The 20,943-nt window shown below is 42.8% G+C and overlaps 1 protein-coding gene across 3 annotated transcripts in view; it reads left to right on the top strand.

Annotated features, from left to right (window-relative positions):
- The first annotated feature begins 566 nt into the window (after nucleotides 1-566).
- The window catches only part of UACA (uveal autoantigen with coiled-coil domains and ankyrin repeats), a 287,356-nt gene continuing 266,979 nt past the window's right edge, over nucleotides 567-20,943 (top strand). For all 3 annotated transcript variants that reach the window (XM_069222950.1, XM_069222948.1, XM_069222946.1), the window contains exon 1: nucleotides 567-943. In XM_069222950.1, the coding sequence (XP_069079051.1) occupies nucleotides 896-943 (48 nt within the window). In that variant the 5' untranslated portion in view covers nucleotides 567-895. The remainder of the gene's footprint in view (nucleotides 944-20,943) is intronic.

Raw genomic sequence — 20,943 nt, 5'->3', positions numbered from 1 at the left:
AGGTAAAATCCTTTCGCTTTGCGAATTCATTGCTGTTTGGCGTAAAACGCAGGGCTGGCTAAAAAAGATAGCAAGATATATTTAAGCCACGTGGCAGCAGTGCAATCCTACCCACTGCACCTCCCGTTCTACTGGATACGTCTACTCTTCCCTGAGCCAGCAGAGAATGAATCCGAATATCTCCCCGAAATTCAGCTCACGGTTTCCCGCCTTTTATATTTTACCTCAAAAGGCAACTCCTCAACTACCTCTTGCACCTTCACAGCTCTGCTTAATTCGTCATCGCCGGCCTCGCATTTAACCTGCAACACCGGCTGGCGGTGACGTCATACACCTCGTTCCTTCCGTCTCCGATGACGTCACGGCTCCGACCACCTGCCACCTTCGGACCGCCCCGTGCCGTTCACCTGCCTCTAGGAACGTCACGGCCCGCCCCTGCCGCCAAGGTGCGGAGCTCCCGATGAAAGCGAATCGAAAACTTTTATGGAGTGCCTTTTTCAGGCTCACGATTGGTTGGAGCTGCGTTCGTCACCGTGACTGGGGCACGTGATTGGAAGGTGGCTCTTGTTGCTTCTGGGCGGTTAGGCAGCCGAGTGGAGTTGCAGGGTCTGCCAGAGGTGCTCGGGGAGCTGGGGCAGAAGTAAGAGGAGCCGCAGTCCGGGGAGTGGGTGGGCGTGGTAAGACCAAGAGTGCTCTCCGAGACTCGGGGGACCCCTAAAAGTGAACGTCAGGAAAGGCTGTGTCAGGAAAGTGAGAGGGGAAATCTAGTAGTTTAAAAGAGGAGACGAGGGAGCTTCCCGGGTCTCGGAGGAATTAGGGGCTAAGAGGCGCATGAAATCGGAGGCTTTCCTGGGGCTGGGAGACCTAAGCGGAAGTAAATCCAACCCGTGAAGCCATGAAGAGCCTGAAATCCAGACTGAAGAAGCACGAGGTGACAATCACGGTGAGTGCTGTTCTGGTTGCACTCGGGTCCTGTTGCTACCGCCAGAAAAGTTTCTGGGGCAGGTGGTTCTGTAAACGCATTGGAGATCTGTTATCCTGAGGTGCCCGGTGAGGGGTGGCACCGTTTTGGAAATGTTTTGGGGCGGTGCTTGTATGTTTTGGGAATACATTCATGTGGGACGTGTGCGACAGGTGGTGATTTTCAATGCTGGTGAGTAGCTCTACTTGTAATGAGAAGTATTTACAGAAGAGTTGCCTGTTTGGCTTGAAGTTTCTGACAATCGTGTGTGCTATGTGACCTCTGTGTAAGAAGTTCACGTGTCTTTTTCCCTTGTGATCATCAGGAGTAGCGCCTGAGAATTGGTAATTGACTGAATAATGACTCCGATACATATTGCCCCTGAAGATTTAAAGACAGGTGCTGTGGAAACAGAAATTTGGAAAATAGAAAGGAAGTTTGAGAAAATGTAACTTTTGATAGAAATCAGTGACAACTAATGCCATGCAGCAATCTTTTAGCTGCATCCCCCTGTTACTTGCACGATTGTGTTGCACTGTTTTTTTTTTTTTTTTTTTGCAGCCCAATGCACAAATGATTCCACCATATAATACGAAGATCACCTGTAGTATCAGCTTAGTTCTGCAGTGCAGTTTATTGTCAATGTGTGTCACCTTATGCATGCTGACTTAATGTCTTTAGCATCAGCGGTTTTGGATTAATTACTATTGTTCCCTTGTGTGTGAAAATCAAGAAAGTTATTGTGTTTTATTTATAAATTGCACGCCCGATCCCATATGATACCTGAGCTTTAAAGGCATCAACGTGATACGCGGCATTCACAACAGGGTACATGTTAACCTGTCATCAAAATTTATAATGTTGCGCTCCATCCATGTGTAAAAATATATTTGGGGCCTCTAGAATGCTGAAACACATTTTCTTATAACTCCATAAATTTAACACTTCTGAGCATATTTACTGAGTCAAACATTGCAGTTAATTTCAGTTTTCCCTTTTAAATTTGGAGTCATATACTTGATTTCCAATATTTTATTGGAAGCCAGGTCTTCTTAAAAGTATCTGCAGTGTGATGATTTATCAGAAATATGAAGTAGTGATATTTGAGAATTAGTTGAACCCCGCAACCATTTTAACACCTATTCCCAGCCAGAACATGAATGACAAAAGATGCTACTGATGAACCATTACAGAATGTCCCACTGCACTCTTGTTTTATTTTTCACTAAAATCAGAGGATTGTTTTCAGCATAATTTTTAGGTCGCAACCTACCAGACAACCCAGCTGTCTGGTTTGCTAAAGACACCTTGGGTACTTTAGAAAGTTGACATAGGAATGCATTCCGCCGATTGATTACCATTGCCTTTGTGGTTTGAAATTCACGTTTTCTGGCTTTCTGTTTGCTGGCTTTAGGCTCCCCAGGATCAGTTCGTCCCTCCCTTTTCTTAGGTGTTTACTGTATTCTTCTACAAACTCACTTTATGTAAACAGATCTTTACATCTTGTTCTTATCTCGTCACATTTGCTGTGCATTCAAAGACTGAGGTAAAATGTCAGTTGCTGTCTTCCGAGGCCGCATGTTTACTTTCCTTTCTCTGTTTTCAAAGTGAGAGGATTTATGTGACAATCTTGCTGGATATTAGGGGTAGGAAAACGTTTTGGCTACCACACAACAACATTTAAATGAACTGTATAAGTATTTCAGAATATATCAGAATTAGGAACACAAATGAAGCACAATTATTATTTCTGAAGTGTGTTGGAAACAAATACTTTAATAGGATCAAAACAAATAATTATATTAGGCAATGCAATTTCTACATATTTTCGTTTGTGCACTGCATAGTTTTATTAGTAAAACTATATGTCTGTGCAAATGTAATGGTCATTTTTCAGTTGCACACTCTCCACTGCACTCTCCTCTGCACCATTCCACTTTACACCACTCCACACCTCAGCACCACTCTACGCCACTGCCCTCTATGCCACTTCACGTTACGCCTCTCTACCCTGTACCACTCTACTCTACGCGCATGCACTTTTCGCCACTGCACTCCAAACCACTTCAGTCTAGGACACACCAATCTACCCTGCACAACTCCACTCTGCCAATGCACTTTACTCTGTAACACTCAGCTGTGTCCCTGCTCTCTTTGCCAATCTACTGTATGCCACTCTAATCTACTTTGAAAAACTGCAGTCTGTGCTACTGCCCTTAACACTGCTTTATGCCATTATACTCTATGCCACTCAAAGCACCTGCACCACTCCACTCTACGTTACTTCACTCTACTCTGAAACAATCTGCACCACTCACAGTGCACGCTACACAGCTGCACTGTCACTGCATTCTATGTCACTGCACTCTACTTTGCATCACTGCTCTCTGTGCCACTCTACTCCACACTACACAACTGCACTGACCTTCTTATGCAACACTGCATTCTCTGCTACTCCACTCTACTCTATGCCACTGCACTCTACAGCACTATACTCTGCACCACTCTAATCTACGCCACTGCATTCTATGTTGCTGCATTGCACGCTGCTGAGTTTGTCATTGTATTCTATGCCACTATACTCTGCAGCACTCTATGCCAATGCACCCTGCGCAACTCCACACTATGCCACTGCAATACACAGCACTCTGCCACTCCACTCTACAACACTTCACTCTACAACACTTCACTCTTTGCCATTCCACTCTACGACATTCCATGCAGGTGCGGCTCCTCCATATGGGTGGAGGAGCATTGCCCCCCACCCCTCGCCAGCAGCAACCGCTGCAAATCCTATTACACGGAAAGGATAATAAACTCCCTCTGTTATCCTTATCCTTTCAATGTAAAAGGGGTGGGCATTGGGGGTGAAGAGCTGAGGGGAGTGTACTAACTTTTAGCCATGCTGAACAGCAGCCTCGTTTTAACTTATCTAGGTTCATATTGTTAAGCCTCTTCCAGGAGGTCAGTGGTTTTTCTGTTTTATAAGAACAACCTTGGTGTTTGTGTTGAATTTCAGAAACATCAGACTTTAAGTTGACATTGCTTAAAAGGCCGGATCTGAGTTTATGGATATTGGTTGCTGCTGACTCTTTAATGTGTAGCTGGCTGTACACTGCATCTTGGTGGACAGCAGTGTCTTGTTTGTTGAGTGGTATTCGTAGTGGCACATTGTGCAGGATTCAGGTAATGAGCAAGGACAGATCCCTGTGAAACCCAGTGATGGGGATCTGGAGCGTCCCATCTGTGCCCATTGTTTTAAACCAGGAAGGTATGAGTGACAACCAATTATAGGTTGTTGATGCCTGTGGTGAGAGTTAAGTATCACCTGGTATCTGTGATATCAGAGACTGCTGATGGGCAAGCCTCTAATTCGTGGTAATGGAGGAAGACACAGTTGTTATTTCGTTACATCTGTGTAGATTTTGCTTCAGTATGAATTTGAGTTCAACAAAATCTCGATTGGGTTAGATTTTGTGCGTCGATCCTACAGGGAGGGAGATTGACAGGCTACCTCTGTGCCCCCTGTCAATTCAGCGTCTATTGCATACACTTAGCATTCACTTCAGTGTGGCACTACTCGTGTTTTGTGGGGTTGTGTAGTAAGTAGCATGTCTTTAATGGTGTTGTATAAAGTTTGGTGAGTTTTCACCAGTTCTAAACAGTAGTTGCTAAAAAGACATGCTAACCTGTGGTGGGACATGAAAGCAATGGTTCTGTAGCTGTATTATGATGAATAAGCTGCCCAATAATGCTTGTGTTGTATAAATATACCATCAATGCAATACTGGAAAATATTTTTACTTTTTTCTGATGTGTCGCAGTAAACTGTGACCTGGCCGTGGTGTGGCTACATAGCAGGTGTAGTCCGCGTGTAAGTTGTAGATTTGGAAGAGGCTGTCTGGACTACTGTGTGCCAAGCAAAGTAGAAGGTCTTGGCTGTACTGTGATGTGTGTCGGTGACGGCCTGAAAGTGACAGGGTAGTAATCTGCGTGATCTGAAGCTGAGCAAGCGGTTTGTCTGTGGCAAACCTTGCTTGTTGGTATGATGGTGGCCACGTAGTTTGCAGAAGTATGTCCGACTTTGTTTGGATTGGAAGTCCCTTATGGTAAAGTGCCTTATGTTAGATTGCTCACCCATGCAGACCCATAAAGTTATTTTTTCTGAGCTTCCTCTGTTGAGGGGGGGGGGGGGTGTCACTGTTTTAGATACGCTGGTTGGCGAGCTGCAGAAAAGGCTATAGCAGCGAATCCTATTGCAGTAGGTTATCATGCTTTTTCCCTTAGCTTGCAATGTTTGGTGTATGCATCATGTTTCAGCAGTAAGCTCCTTCGCCCTTAACGGTGCAGTGTGAAGATATGCAGAGCCTCCAGCAGCACACGTATTGATTACAAATCCAGTCGTGGGCTTTAGCTTTCGGTAAACATGGAGGAGCTGTGTATATGCTCGCTGGAGAGAGTATATTAGGGAAAGTGAATGAGGGCAGGCTTGTGGAAGTGGGATTGGAGAGACCTGTACAGTAAGGGGTGCTTGAAGCCTTTTAGAGGTTGGCTTGAACGGATGCGTGACGGGTTCCCTTGGGTTGTTGTCCTTCCCTGGGCGGCTGGCTGATCAGTGTTGAGAGTGATGTGGCTGTTCTGGAGCTCCAGTGCGGGGTCCTCTTGGAGGTATCTGCTGCTCTTTAGTCTGTCCTGTAATTGAAGTTCCCCCAAAACACTCCCTGCTGTCTACAAGCCGTATTTGCGGCCCTCAAACCAAACAAAATATACATATAATTACAGAGTAGGGGAAGGCACTGGGCACGTGGCAAGACTTTTTGTAAACTAGGTTCATGACGTAGCTTACAGAATGGGACAGATGTCTGCAGTTCAGGCTCTGTGTTTTGCTCATAACTTTGCATGAGAATTTCCAAAGAAACATAATCCACCTATAATCACTCCTTGAAAGCGTGACGTGCGTTGGCAATTAGCCGGTACAGAGGGACCAAGATTACTTTACCCATTCAAATTTCTTTATGCAATGATTTAGATGAAGCTGCAGAAACAGTTTTGCAGAATGGGCAACTATTTTGTGAATTTGGGGAAGGGCTTGTGTATATATTCAACAAGCATTCTTGTCTTTGCTCACTATCACTTGTGCGAAACCTGTCTCCGCATTACCATAACTTTTCTCCTTGAATCCCTAGAAATGCTGTTATTAATGATTGAAATTGAGTTGGGAGTTTCTTTCTATGTTGCGGTATCAAAATACAATTTCAGATACTGAAACAGTGTAAATGTAAAAAAGTCAATATTGCTTTGAAATAAAAATAATCACAAATGCAATGAAGTAAATAAGCTGATAACTGTGCTTAAGTAAGTGACTTAAACGGCTTTATTTGGGCACATAGTAAATGGAATTGCTAAAAAAGAAAACTCACTGAGAAAACGTTGTGCTAGTTTTATACCATTATACTGTATCCATGATTGTGAATGGGGGCACCTCAGGGAAGAAGAGCCCTTTTCAGCACTATAATAATTGTCCTAGAGCACAGCGGGTTGAAATCGTAGCACCTCACCTGCGTGACACAGGCGAAGAACTGCGTTATCTGCACGCTAGTTTTGCTCAGGAGTCGCTGAACGAGATTAAGTTCGTTTAGTGTCGGTACAGTTCGTTCCTCCGGTACTTGTTTGACACTTCTAAGGTGTTTCATGCTACCTACATTACTGTGATCGCAGAGGCTGCTGTTTTAAGACCACTGTTCTTGGGCCCATCCAGTGTGCCTGCTGCACGGGTACGAATTGCCCCTGAGGGTGTTCCCATCGAAGGGTGTGTTGTTTCTCCCATCCCCCGCGTGGCTCGCATTCTTTTAATTCCCAGCATGTTCCTGCTGACTCGAAATTGCATTTTTCCTCCCCTCAGTTCTGGGAGTTGGTGTGGGTGGGAGGTGATTTCTTTTTTTTAATTGCAGCTTGGAGTCATGCCCTTGTGCGCAGCACCGCGCCTGCAGCCGGAGTGCATTGAAGTGCACTGAAGTGCACTGTGCACTCCCTTACCCGAGGCCACAGAGAGACTAAACGAGAGCTTCAAGGAAGAGTCTAATGGAGATATTTCACATGGTGCGTGTCAGGAGAGAGAGGACTGATAGACTGATGGTCTTTTCTTTCAGCACCAGCAAGCTCTCCTACTCAGTCCACGCCCGCTTGTGTCCCAACTCCGAAGTAAGGCCCGTATTTATACTTTTTTTAGCGTCGCATTTGCGCCGCTTTTTGACGCAAACGTGGCGCTAAAAAAGTATAAATAGGGGCCTAAATCCTTTATCGCTAGTTTGACTGGTGACCTCAAGGCATTATTATCGTACAACTAATTCTTGTGCCAAAATGATCTCTAGAGATGGGACTTGCGCATTATTCATCCTTTATGCTTTCAGAACTTATTCTTTTGGTAATGATGACTGTTGCGGCCACTTTTGACTTAAGCTTGACTTTTCTTTGTGTTTCCATCATCCGAGTCATGGGTTCGAGGCTACTGTACATGCCCTGCATTAACAAAAACTGCAGTGGAGTTGAATCAGGCTTGTAAAATAAGAGATGATTCGCCAACATTATTTCCTGTTGTCTACCCTGCTTCGGTAGCTAAATACCTCATCTAATGACCATAATAGCCTTTGCATGACTGACAACACTATTATCTAAGGCAGGGATCTGCAAAGTCGGTCCTGGAGAGCTGGGTCCATGCCAGATTTTTAGCATATCCACATTTAGAAAAATGTAGAATTCTGAAACATCTTGTTTCTAAATGTGGATATGCTAAAAATCTGGCATGGACCCGGCTCTCCAGGACTGACTTTGCAGAACCCTGACAAGAGGCTAAAACCATGATCCAGTGAGGTGGCTGCTGCAGTCCTTGCCAGAGTAGCCCCCTCTAGTGGCCGAGCCCTCATGTGGTTGCTAGAGCTAATTGTTTTGTGTATGAAGACCGGCATCAGTGCTACATGCCTGCAGGAATAGTTGCTGCCTTTCTTAATTAGGTCACTGTCACAAAGAGATGGGCAGCCACTAATACTCCCACTACAGCCTTGGATTTATAAGCGCACCATTCTACACACATCGCTGCAAACTTGTGCCTCTTTGCGTTGTGCAGTCCTCGATTGGGAGGAGCAAATTGTGTGGTTCTGAAGTGGCAACCATTTTAACCATCACCACTTTAAATCTGCATAATATTCATGAGGAACACAATTCCCTTATTTTTATGTCGGGAAGAACTGCATATGGTAGAGGCTACCACCACTGCCAGCCGCCTTTTGAAATAAAAGAAAACCGCAAAACAACCAGAGAAGATGGTTCCTTGGAGAAGAGTTCTAATCTAGAGATCTCTGTATGTTGAGCACCCTGAATCACATGATCTGATGTAGCGAGGGCTTGAAGCAAGCGTCTCTGAAAATAGGGCATCATGTGCGGAGATGCCCTAGATAAATCTCCCTGTTCTTCGAGCTTGCATATCATTCGTAACAGTAAACACTACGGGTCCATCGTTTTTTCTTTCTGACAATAGCGCATGAAGCTGTACTTTTTAGAAGAGTGTACTGTACCAACTCCTTCTGGTGTGATTAGTTGGAAGTGGCGGTGAAAGAGTGTTTGAGGGGGTCGCCCTGGTGATATTGAGCCCACCAGTGACAGTGAGGCAGCCTCTGTTGGACGTCTTTTATGTGGAGTACCTGGTGCTTTCACCATGGGTTTGATATTTACTTTTCTTTTGCTGACTGCAAAGTGGGAGGAGTTTTTAAAGTGATTTTATGACGACTTAGGATGTCGTTTTTCTCCCCCCCCCCAACAAAAAACAAAATGTAAAAAACAATAAATTAACTGTACACAGAGAGCAAAACTGACGTGCATTTTTTTTTGTAACTCTGTAGTGTGGTGGAAACGGCTTTTAATAGGATCACAAAAAATAAAGCCACTTTCATGGTGATGCACAAATGATAAATATTCACAGAAACTCTATTTCCACACTCTATCATTTGAGTGCTGTATGCTATACAGTTTTATCACTAAAACAATGTTTTTGCAAAGTTAGTGACCATTTCAGTTAAAAATGCACTGTCTGTAAATGATGAGATGCTACCACGCAATGCTTTTGATCCATTAAAAAATCACCTCTCCTCTTGGCCATTAAAGGTACGTGTGTTACAAAAGCTTCTCATTTTAAAAAGTGGGTTGTGGTTCTAAAAAGTTTGGGAACCGCTGCTCTAACATATAGAAGCTTGACCAGTAAAGAGCCACAGTAATACTAAATTCAGTTACTTGTCCACTTATGTTTATGGCGCTATTACCCTTAAATCAGTTAATTTATTTTAGCTAGCCTTGTTTTGCTTACAGAGGTGGTGATTGTTTATTTATTACTGTTGTGTGTAGAACACTGTCGCCTTTCAGGTAGATCAAGCAGATCAGACTTGTTGGTTCAAATACTTGTGCCATCTTGGGAACAGCTGGACATGGGTTGAAAGTGCAAACTACATCCCTTGAGCCCAATGGCGAACCTTGAAGCTAAGTAATTCTTTTGCTGCTCAAATTACCTATTTTTTGATGCTTCCGTCCTTTGCTTTAAGGGGCTTAGAACTTACGCCTGAACCCAGCTCTTGCCCCCTTTTCCAACAGTCACCAAGTAATAACATCTAGTTTGGTTGTAAAGTAAGTGCTATGCTGGTATTTAACTGTTCCTTCCAGAGCGCAAAGCCAGAAAACACTTCTTATGTTCCCCATAGCTACAGATAACCAGTTAAACTTTGAGGCTTTCACAACTATGAATTATTTTGCAGGTTTCAGTCTGGAGCAAGTGGTGAGAAATACTACTCTGCCTCCACACACAAGGGACCTGTTAGGGTTTCCCTTGCACGTGTGTGCTTGCCCGCTATGCTGTGAATTTTTTTGTGAATAAGGCTTAGAACCCCACTCCTTACTTACCTAAACTTACAGTTGGCTTAGTCCAACGTTGCTGTAATTTATGTGCTCCTGATTGTCCAGTCTGTTGTCTGCTTTTACTTCCTGCTCTCTGCTGCTTTGTTGTCCTGCCGTCGTGTGGAGCCTGGACTAAGTACCTCTTGTGGTCACTGGCCATTGGGGACTGGCCAGTGTCCTTCCACTGGCTACTTCACTGTGAAGGTACCTTTTTTTATTATTAAACGAATGTGCACATCACCTGCACTCTTGGTTGTGTTTTTACTTCTACACATGCACCCCCACCCACCCCCAGCAATGTCCGTTGTCTCCTAACCCTCCTCCCATTTGTTTGTTCCCCTGATTTCTCCCCCACCCCTCCCCCCCACCCTTCACACCCCCCCTCCTCACCCTTCACTTGATGTTTAATTGGGAGCTGTTCCAGCCTCACGATAGTATACTGGGCCAAAGGGGCTTATATTAGCTCACACCTTCTTTGCACTACTTGTGTAGCACAGAGCTGCAGTGCTTCTGTTATCTTTGGGCACTGATGCAAGACAAGAAGCCTAAAGCAGTTTATAGGCTACAACAGCAGTTCCTAACCTGTGGTCTGTTACCTTGCGTAGAAATACATTCTTATTTTTAAAGTCAACGCTAACCACTGTGTTATGTTCTGACTCCTGAGTTTGTTCTTCTCCAGACCAAGCACTCTTAGAAAATGCCTACCAGTGTGAATGACATGTGAATCCTACACCTTGTAGTGCACTGTAAAGTGCTCCAACACCCTACACTGGTATGAGAGATGCTATAAAACAAGCCAAATTAATTACATGTGACAGGGAGGATGATGAGAGGCCCTTAGGATTTTACTTCTTTTCCCCACCATATATTTATGTGAAAAAGCTTTCTCATAGCTTATGTACCTAAAAAAAATCGCATGGGAAATGTAGAATCTGACATGAGGATTCAACTTTCCTAAATAAAGGCAAACTTTGAAAAGTTAGTTGCCGAGGTGCAGCGCCAACTTCCCATTAAAAGTTTTTTTTTCTTCAATTTGTGCATATTTTTTCAATATAAAAAAATTATATCTTTAGCAAGTCAAATATTTGTGTTGTGTGTAGTTGTTGGTGTATTTTTTGCTAATTACCATTTTAATGTTTGAAATTTAAATCCTGCAAATTGCTTGGGGATCCTTGACTTCCAGTTGTGATTCAGTGGGGGTCCTCCGAAGTCTAAAGGTTGGGAACCACTGGGTACAATAAAGGTATTACAGAAACAAATCTGCAACTGCCACATAACATTAAACTGCGGAGGCAACTGAAGACTTTCCATTGTAAGTTTTTCTTGTAGCTGAAACGCATACGCACTTTCTGAAAGTGGAAGGGGACAGTATAAACAAAGGGTATGTTTGAAAAAGTGAGCAGTAAACGTGACTCGAAAGGTCGGGTCCCGACCTGAACATGCTTGAACTCGTAATTTTGCATTTCGATTACACAAAGGATACCATTGAGATTAAGTTTACTGAGCCTACTTACCTTAATTTGCGCTCCTTCTTTCTTTCCCTCCCCCCCCTCTGTTATTTGTCCCTTTACTCACACATTCTTTAATGTCCAACTTTAGCTACGGGCCCCAACACAGATCAAATACATGCGAATGTGAAAGACTGAATAAAGTTGAGTTTGTATTTTTAATGCAGAGCTAAGAGTGAACCAGAAAGTTCAGCTTCTCAGCTCTTTATAAGTACTAGGCCGCAAGATGGCGAATAACACAAGCCTTACTGTACTGGCAAACACATTACCGCTACACACCATTGGCAAATGTTATACAACGCAAAAACGCAACCTATTGGCTTTGCCAGTGCAATATGCAAAAAAAAAAAAAACGTTTGTTTTAGGTATTGTGTGTGCTGGGTAACCGGTCATTATTGGGTTCCAGTCGAACACAGGAATGCTGTAGGGGTGACTTGGCCCTCTAAGAAGGAAGAGAAAATGTCCCTAATGCTCCGTAGTTTTCCGGTTGGGGCTTGTGCCTGAAGACTCGCTCCAGTCACATCCAACGCTCATTGGATGTTCGCAAACGGCAGAGGCGTGCAACTGTACGCAAAATGTGCTAAAAGCAAGGTGTACCAGAATTCTCCACAGTCTGCTCCATCAGTTGACTGATAGGATACGGCTTTTGAAGGCTGCCTGGAAAAAAGAAACATGAGGAAAAAAACATGAGTGCGCAATGTTTAGCGCAGCGCATACACAAATACTTCTCGGATGGTGTAATGCGGCACTTTGGCCTGGATTTAGCCGGGCGTCGGGCATATCCGCTGCAAGCACGTTTCCATTGTGTGCTAGGGTCGGATAATGCCACCTGGCAGGGAAGCGCCGCTCTGCCCTTCCGCTGGGATGGCAGCGATGAATGGGAAGGGCTCCTGCAGCCCGGCTCGCTTCCGCCTGCTGCCTGGGAGGCAGGTGTCCCGGCCCCGCCTGCTTCCTGGCTGATTAGCGAGCAGTTGGGCAGAGGTTTCACGGGGTTCGGGCCCTAGGCCAGCGTAGTGGACGCCGAAGGTCCGTTCCCCTTGGGGGACCTGCGATGATATCTTCTCCCATGTCTGTTGACCAATGTCAGATACGTGGAGTTATATAAAGTGTATTTATTTTATTGCTTTTATCAGCTTTCTTTATTAGAAGAGATTTCAACATATCAAGATTACGAATAGAATCATACCAAACGTTAGATAATCGTACATATATATCATCCGTGAGAGTGCAAAATCTGAAACCGCAATGCAAGTCCGACATCCAATATACTCTTAATAAATAGAAACAATTGTTCTGAAACGCAAAGGTGCAAATAACATGCCGCACTAACAGGATCCTAATCCATGTATTTTATTTTTGTATGCAAACGGCTAATGAGCAGGTCTTGCTCCCGGCTTTGTAAGTGAAATGTATGGGAGAGTAGGTACAGTGAACGCGTTCTGCATTGAAACTGCATGGCTGTGTATGCACTCTTTATGACTGGCTAGATTTGGAAATGGAGCTTAACAGAAACTCTTGTACTGCTGAGATCCAGAATAGTTTTCTTTTTGTTATAAGTAACATTAAACTTTGAATCAGTTAAAATAACCCAATCAGTGTCTCCTGCTGTGGGTGTTGATTCACCAAAATGCCTGGGGCAGTGGAAGTGACCTCACTTGCCCAGACCTACCGCGGAGTGTTCCAGCAAGAGAGCAGAGCCCCCTTATGCTACCCAAATTTCTCAGATTTTGGACAGCTGATGCATTCATAAAGTTAAATAGATTCTGGAGACTATGGACAACACAACAATTCCCTAAGTTAAACATATTTTATAGGCTGAACTTAGGGCAGCAGACTTGGACCTCAGGTTACCAAGTTTTACTATCTCGGGTTAAGATAGATATAACTCTGAGATGAAACAGATCTTAAATGGTCAGATCTCAGACTGCAGAGGTTTCCATCAGGTAGCTCAAATTTTATATGCTGTCAAATTTAGTGGAGTGGGGTAACACTGCCAGAGAGCATCAATTCAGCTTCCTCAATGTTCAGTCTTTCGTAATGCAGAGGGATAGAATATATTAATCCTTGCTCATGTGCCTCACATTTTAATCTTTAACCTTTAACATATTTGTTTCTTATGATACATTTGTGATTTAATTCGGGGTCACCTATATCTAATTGTTCATGTAACTATAGGATTATGCATGGTTTATTTGCTTCAGGAGGCCAGAAATAATGCCACAGAATCCCTCAATTGCTGCATAATAACAGATTTTAACAAAAAAGTTTGCTTGCTCAAACGTTTCAATAGTTACTAAAAATGCAGAGACACGTGTTGCCGCTCAGTGAAAGGCCCTTAACAAAGGTTTACTGGTCAACCTTCTGTTGCTTCCTTCTATGTTTGAGTGTACGTACTAAGAAGGTGCAACCTGTGCCCAGACAGTGTTAACAAGTGTAAAAATGACAAAATAATGAAGTGATGCTGTAAAAAAAAAAAAAAAAGCCATGATTTGCCTTTTCTTGCCTGTATAATTTAGTTAACCTGGCTGCATATTTTGGCCTTCTGCTGCCTAATTCCAGATGCCCTAGGTATAGTTACTAAAACGTCTTGCAGTGCAGCAACCAAGCTGCTGTGCTGTGTTGTATGAGAGATTGAACAGGAAAGTGCCATATCTTCTAAGATACGGCATTGTCCTGCTCCCTCCTCAGCGGTAGTGCACAATCAGCCTACCTAGCGAGAGACACACCAGTGTCTGTCATGTCAAGCATAGATTTTGTACTGAAAGGGTGCCCTTCCAGTACAAAAGACCACACCTAGGCAAACTAACATTTTTCTCACTTTGGATGTATGCTGCACTGTGCAAAGCTCATGCAAAGTAGGAAAAGATTCTTAAAATAAAAATGTTTCACCTTGATAATGCAAATCTTAAAACAGCATTATTTGTTATGCAAATCCCTGCCTACTTTTTTTGTTTTAGTAGATTGAATTTTACATAAAAACACATGGATGGTTGCTTGCTAACGCACATACATCTCCCATGGTTCATCCCCTTGACGCAAAGTAGAGCATAGCAGCGCATGGCACTGCTTTGCATTATTTTCAGACACTTTGTAGCGCAAAACAATTTTTGTGCTAAAGACTGCATTTCTAATAAACCTTTTGCACTGATTTGCCTTTGAAATACTAATCTGATGAAAATATTTCACAAATAATGACTTACTGTGACTGTGTATAGGACTGTGTTATTACAGCAGGCTGCCCACAAGAAAATCAAGTGTTAGGGCAGGAGTGGAGCACAACACAAGTCTTTCTGTGCAGTCCAGAGTGGAATACCAACACCAATACTGATAGCCTTGAGGTGAAGGCAAATAAATGTGTGTATGCTTGACTCTACCCAGGGCCTGGGAGGCCCTGTTAGTGACTGTGTTGCTAGGAGACACATTGGCTGATCAGACTGAGTTGTAACAGTTGCAAGCTCAAGGAGTGCTGCCACAACAGCAGCAGTTTTCTGCAACACTGGAGCGAGCATTTTGCACAGAAAACTGTTCCTATTGCTCTGTTTCTGGTGCTGCCTTTTTCTTCTCTGAGTCCCGGGGCCACAAGGGCGGTGCCAGGGGTCGCATGGGCAGTGTCAGGGGTTGCAAATGCCCCAAAATGAAGTCCCTGGCTATGGGCCTTTCTTATCCCATGAATAAGCATACCCTTTCTCCTCATTTTAGTGGTCTTTTCATGGTATAAATAAACATTGTGTACCAATTAAACTCAAAGAACTTTACTGCCATTAACTTGCTTTGATAGTTGTATGGATTCTCATTTTATCTGGTGTCCACAAGCGTGAACGTAGGCCCTACCTTGAATGTGCACTCTACTTTTTTTGTCTTCAACCTGTAACGCCATTCATCAGCGAGAGGCTTTTTCTCAGCTCCCGTGGATAATGTTAGCCTTCTCTCTCCAGGAAAACCATGAACAACATCGTGACCTCTGTCTTGAAGGCACCCTCTGTTAGAAGAGCTAAAAAGTTGTGGAGAGTCACACAAACTTCTCTGTCGATTACCCAACTCAGGCCTAAAAGAAAAGACTACACGTCGCATATCAGAAATTTCAATTACACTTCTTTAACAGCAAATCTAAGCATCTATTTAAATGATCATATCTCAGGCAAGTAGATCATTTCCTGATGCAATAAGTTCAAATTCCAACCAATTGGCCTCATCTTTTCTGATGACATAAACAAAGTTAGACAAAAACTAAATATCTGCTAAATCGAGTCATAATTCTCTAATGTCTCTTCTCATTTCCTCATACCCTACTTGTGTCAAACCAGTCTCTCTTTTGAGTAATTTCTCTCTTTTCAGCATTCAACCTGTTGACTTTAATATGAAATACTCTGTGGATGCTCTCCATCTTCCTTTTGGGAAAGAGGTTGTTTAAGTCCTTTACCATCACTAGTTGGACGTCATCAACTCATCTCTTCGACATGGTGTTGTACTGATCTACCATAAAGCTATCCCCATCAATCTTTCCTTAAAAATATTAAAACTTGATCATTTAAATGTTGTCAGCTATTATCACATCTCTGGTATCCCCTTTCTTTGTAAGGTTATTGAGGAATGTCTCCTCCCAATTGATTAATCTTATGCAGGAAAATAATATTCTGGACATTTCAATCTGACTTCCGTGTGGGCACAGTATTGAATTTACAACGCTCATGTTGATTGACTATTCCTCCACTCATTTGGTGGACACCACCACACCTTCCTGGATTTAACCTCCGCGTTCAGTACAGTACACCATCAAATTCTGTTAGGATGGGCTTAGAGTGAACTGTCTTGAAATTGTTTTTTTCCTAACTCGCAGAGCTCTCTCACCTTGTCAAGATTGGTTCCCCTGATCCCACTTCTATCTCTTGCAGTGTCTTTTAGGGTTCATTCTTAGCACCTATTCTCTTCAATTGCTGTCAAACGTTTCAGTGAACTTCCTAAATTTCATCATCTTTTCCTGACTATGCTGATGGCACTCAGGCTTATCTAAGATTGAACTCTTCCCAATCCATCTAAAAAAATCATCTTTGCAAAGCCCAAGTAGATGAATGGTGCAAAGGCATTTTAATTTCCCCTTCTTAACTCTATGCCTGAGTCAGTAACCAGTCAACTGTGGGTTAAATCGTTAAAATGGGCAGCTATTGCTGTCAGATTGACTACTGCTGCTACTACCACTGTTAAGCCCTTGGATTTCCTTCTTGACTCAACCCTAATCCTCAAAGGGTGCATACATGCTTGAATAAATCAGCCAGCTTCCTTCTTATGAAATACAAGAAGTTAAACCTATCTTCTCCCAGGATTTGAATGTAGCACCTGAGACGTTGGTATTCTACCTACTCGACTATGGAGTTGCCCTCCTCAGTGGCCACCCATGAAACAGACTTTCTCTAGATAGGGCTATCCGTTATGCTGTTGCGAGATTTCTCACAGACCCTTAGAAAGGGACCACATCATTACCTGCACTTACCTACCATAAGTAGCTCCTGATCCAGGCATACTGCTCGACAAGAATGGCCTACATTGCATGCACAACTGTGAACATCAGCGCTCCCAAGCATCTGTCCCAGAAGCTTTTTATTCCTGAATGCTCAGTCTCCTTATGCTGCAATAGCGGAAGATGATGCTCCACTACATGTTTTGCCCTAGAAATCTATGCTTTGCAGATCATTCTCTGATTGTACTCTGAGATCCTGAACTGCTATCTCTCTTCATATTAAGAATTCTTTCTTTACAAAGCTGTAAATCTCTCCTCAAGAAGATGCTCCTGATAAACATCTGCATCTGGTTATTCTCATGGTTCCCGTGCACCATCTCAAGGCTATTCCCTGATCTCTGTTTTTACTCCTTGGTAGTTCTAGTCTCATACCTCATTGCATTTTCTTAGATGCTGTGCTTTCTCCCATTGTCAACCATTGTTACCCCATGTACCTGTTGTAACTACATCCTGCTGGCTGTCCAGCCCTACGCTCTGCTGGCCTCTGTTTGATTTCTGAATGTACATCACTCTGAAATAAGCTCAGTGCTAGATCTTTAAGTTCTAACAAAGGCTGATGACCTATGTCGGGTACTAGTAATTGGCCGAAACATGTCAATGCATTGAAGATGCAGGGTCAATATAACCCCATTACCATCCCTGTTTGGGCACCCGAGAATAGCCATGTTGAGTTAGTTTATGTGCTAGGCGTTTTTTTTTTTTTAACGTATATGTTTTTGAAAAATTCTGATGTCCGTTATAATATCCTGAGCTTCCACTGTGTAGTGGAGCCCACGCCAACATAGTGATATGTCGAGAATGTGGGGAAAATCCTGATGATGACGCATGCTACAAGATGTGGATGAGGGCTTTTTTTCTGAAAAGAGGACTCTTCTCTACACAGCTGGAGTAGTATAAAATTAATTGCTACCTAGGTTTCACTATATCATTGTGTGTGATGAATATATATAACTAAACAGAAAAACATAATATACTGCTATTATAGCCAGCTGTTTTATCACTACTTTGTCCTTGTTTGCAGGTCAGATGTTCTGTTCTTTTGTGGTCCACTCCTTGCACAGTGTCCTTTGTAGTGTTTGTTCTTTGCTCTGACCTACTAGTTGAATATTTAAAAATGTACCTTATTTTACATACTCTTACTTATGCAAAGATTTTTCTAGCAGAAAGGCTGTACCTAGAAAGTCAGTAAACAACAATAAGACCCCTCTTCTTGTAACACCCCAAGAAATGTCTAAACTCTCCTATACAGGTCCCTTGACTTCTAAAACTAAAGGCCTGTACTCCATCCTTGTTTTTTTTTTTTTTTTTTTTTGGGTATATAGGAGTGGTGCTACACGAATAAACAGATGTGTCAAACGGAAACAAACAATTCATGTAGAAAATAGTAATGTAAAAAGTAGACCGTGTCTCAGGTATGCGATCACGAGAAGCCAGTCGAATAGTGCTACAGACTGGCTAACTTGTCAACATTGGTACTTTCCTTTATATGCAGGGCAAAGGTCATTACTCCAGGATCTGCTATGGAGAGTAGCTTAAATTACACTATTTGCAAAAGTTTGCGACATTTATCAACCATTGTGCTAATTGGGTGGCCCTAGACATCAGTGGGTTCATAAACCCCCACAAGAAAAAACTGAGCTGTTTGTACAGCACTCAAGGTACCCAGCGGAAAGGTCCACTGCATGAAACATGACTGAAAACAGCTCTCTACAATGTCTTGCTTGAATCTGTAGCACTATTTGATAGGATTCTTCTGATTGGTTATGTGAGGCATTTGATATTTTTTGCTTGAGTGCGCAAGTGATTTGACCTGTTGAAAGTATTGGGGCTTTTAACAACGCCCACCTCACGCCCATCACTTCTTTTCGTTCCTGGGCTTGCCTTTCAAAATTCACTTGATGTCATTCGTAAATGCTTTACGTTTGTCCCACCGTGGGGTGGTTTTGTTACCGCTTTGGGGCCCGACCCTGTGGATTACTGCACGATTACCGATAAGGTTTTTTTTTTTTTTTTTTTTTACTGTGAGCAAACATTTTATTTTTATTTTGTGTGTCTCCTCCGCTCTCGTGCTCATGGCGACCTTGGCACTTCGAATCGTCTCGCACTGCCGTCCCCCAGCACCTCTTGCCGGCCTCTAGGTTCCCTGTTCGTGTCTACCCTTGGCTTCTGGTCCTTCATTGCCCGCCCCAGCTTCTGGGGAGTTCACCAAGCGGCCCAACTACAGCATCGCTGATTATGCATTTGGTCATTCGCAGTTGTTTAGTGCTTGAGTTCTGCTATCTGGCGTCCTTTCTTTTTGGATTTATGTGAGTAAACGACCCGTTTTTACATAGTAGTATCGCTGCTTCATTTGCTGTATGGCGCTTCGTAAAAAGTCATGTCTTTAAAACGCATTATGAATAAATCTGTCTTTCGAAAATTGTGGCATCTTTTGGGAAATGCAATGGAAAGGCAGAACAGTTCAGCATGAAGTGTATAATAATTGCACGTTTTCTTATTGGCCCACCTTGACAGGAAACCTACTGTAATTCTGTTCTTCCTACAGTATTTGGTGTGAAGTGACTCTCTAGCCCTTATTCCTGTCTTCAGACATTTCCGACCAGTTTCTCTTTCTTCTCATCCATGGTTAATATTTTTATAGGCCAGAAAATGACTGATGTAATTGTTAGCATGTCGTCTTCTTTTTTTTTTTTTTTTTTTTTTTTTTTTTTAATTTAAGAACCCATTCATGGGTGTATCTAATAATAGAAAGTGTTTAGATGTTTGCTTTGGTTATGAAGTTATGAATGAGTCATGATGGCAGATAATACTGTGTTGCTAGAGTCTGACTACATGTTTTTTGGACCACAAAATGCTTGCATATATTTGTTTTTAAAACTTTTTTTTAAACCTTTGACAGAGGGGGTGGAGGGATATGCGCCTAAACCGCACTCAGCTGACCAGAGACAAGGCCAAATGAATTTGAATGAGCCCCCCCATCCTCCTTTTGTTTTCAAATTTCAGCAGGTAAACTAAGTACAGTATTTAGAGGATGGATTTAATATGCATTGCTGTAGGGGTTTTGGAGAGGCTTGTCATAAAAGCAGAGGGGTCTGCCCATCTGTCAGTGTTTTTTTTTTTTTTCCTTTTTTTTCTTTGAATAATGTAAATCAAATTTAATGCAGGAACGACCCTTCTCCCCATCCTCCTCGTCTTGAATGTGATGGGACCTGGGTGAACTGTTTATTTTAATGAACAAATTTACTTGCTGCTTCTTCATCTGTTAGTTTCTTTGAGTCTCATTAGTTGTGTCAGACTGCCTGAAAAAAAGTGGTATCATTATCCAAACTGACTAACTGTTTCTCTAGGTTATCTATGCATTTGTTGAGCTTCTCAATATCTTGCGTCCTGGCCCTAGTTTCACCTTTAAAAAGGACAATACCTGTCCACAAATTGTCAACTTAAATGCCATCAATGAAGTGGTTGGGTATTGCACTATACCAACTTTAAGCTTAAGGCATTCAGTTACTTCTTCAGGGATGTAGCCAGCTAACTCTTGATCTTTTAGCCACCACACATTGAATTGCCATGGGCATCTACAGTAGTGATCCAACTGGCTGATCTTTATTTCTACAGGGGAATGGTTTCATAGACCTGGAGGTATTTGTACACACAGCAGATGTGGCTTCTCCATCACCAGGACAGAGATAGTGTATTCTGAAAGAATGTCTTCCAGGTCACACTTCTACCAAGTTTTGAAAAGCGTCTTGGTCATCACACACTTGGATAGTGCTACCAGTCTACTCATGGACACAGAACTACTAACAATGGGTTTATGATGGAGTTACAATTCACTCCTGTAACCATCATCCCAGCTGGGGAGTCTATCTGGATATTGCTAATGCTGTGGGGTACTCTCCCATAAGTAGGCCCTCTAGGGGCTAAGTATATGGTATGCTTACACTGCTTTACTTTCAGTCATTTTCTTTTTATGTGGTTATGTTCTCCAGGGGCTAACTGTACGGTTAGATGACCATGTTTGT

The sequence above is a fragment of the Pleurodeles waltl genome, chromosome 3_1 (assembly GCF_031143425.1).
Source record: "Pleurodeles waltl isolate 20211129_DDA chromosome 3_1, aPleWal1.hap1.20221129, whole genome shotgun sequence".
NCBI classification, from domain to species: domain Eukaryota; kingdom Metazoa; phylum Chordata; class Amphibia; order Caudata; family Salamandridae; genus Pleurodeles; species Pleurodeles waltl.
This window is presented reverse-complemented; position numbering and strand designations above follow the sequence as displayed.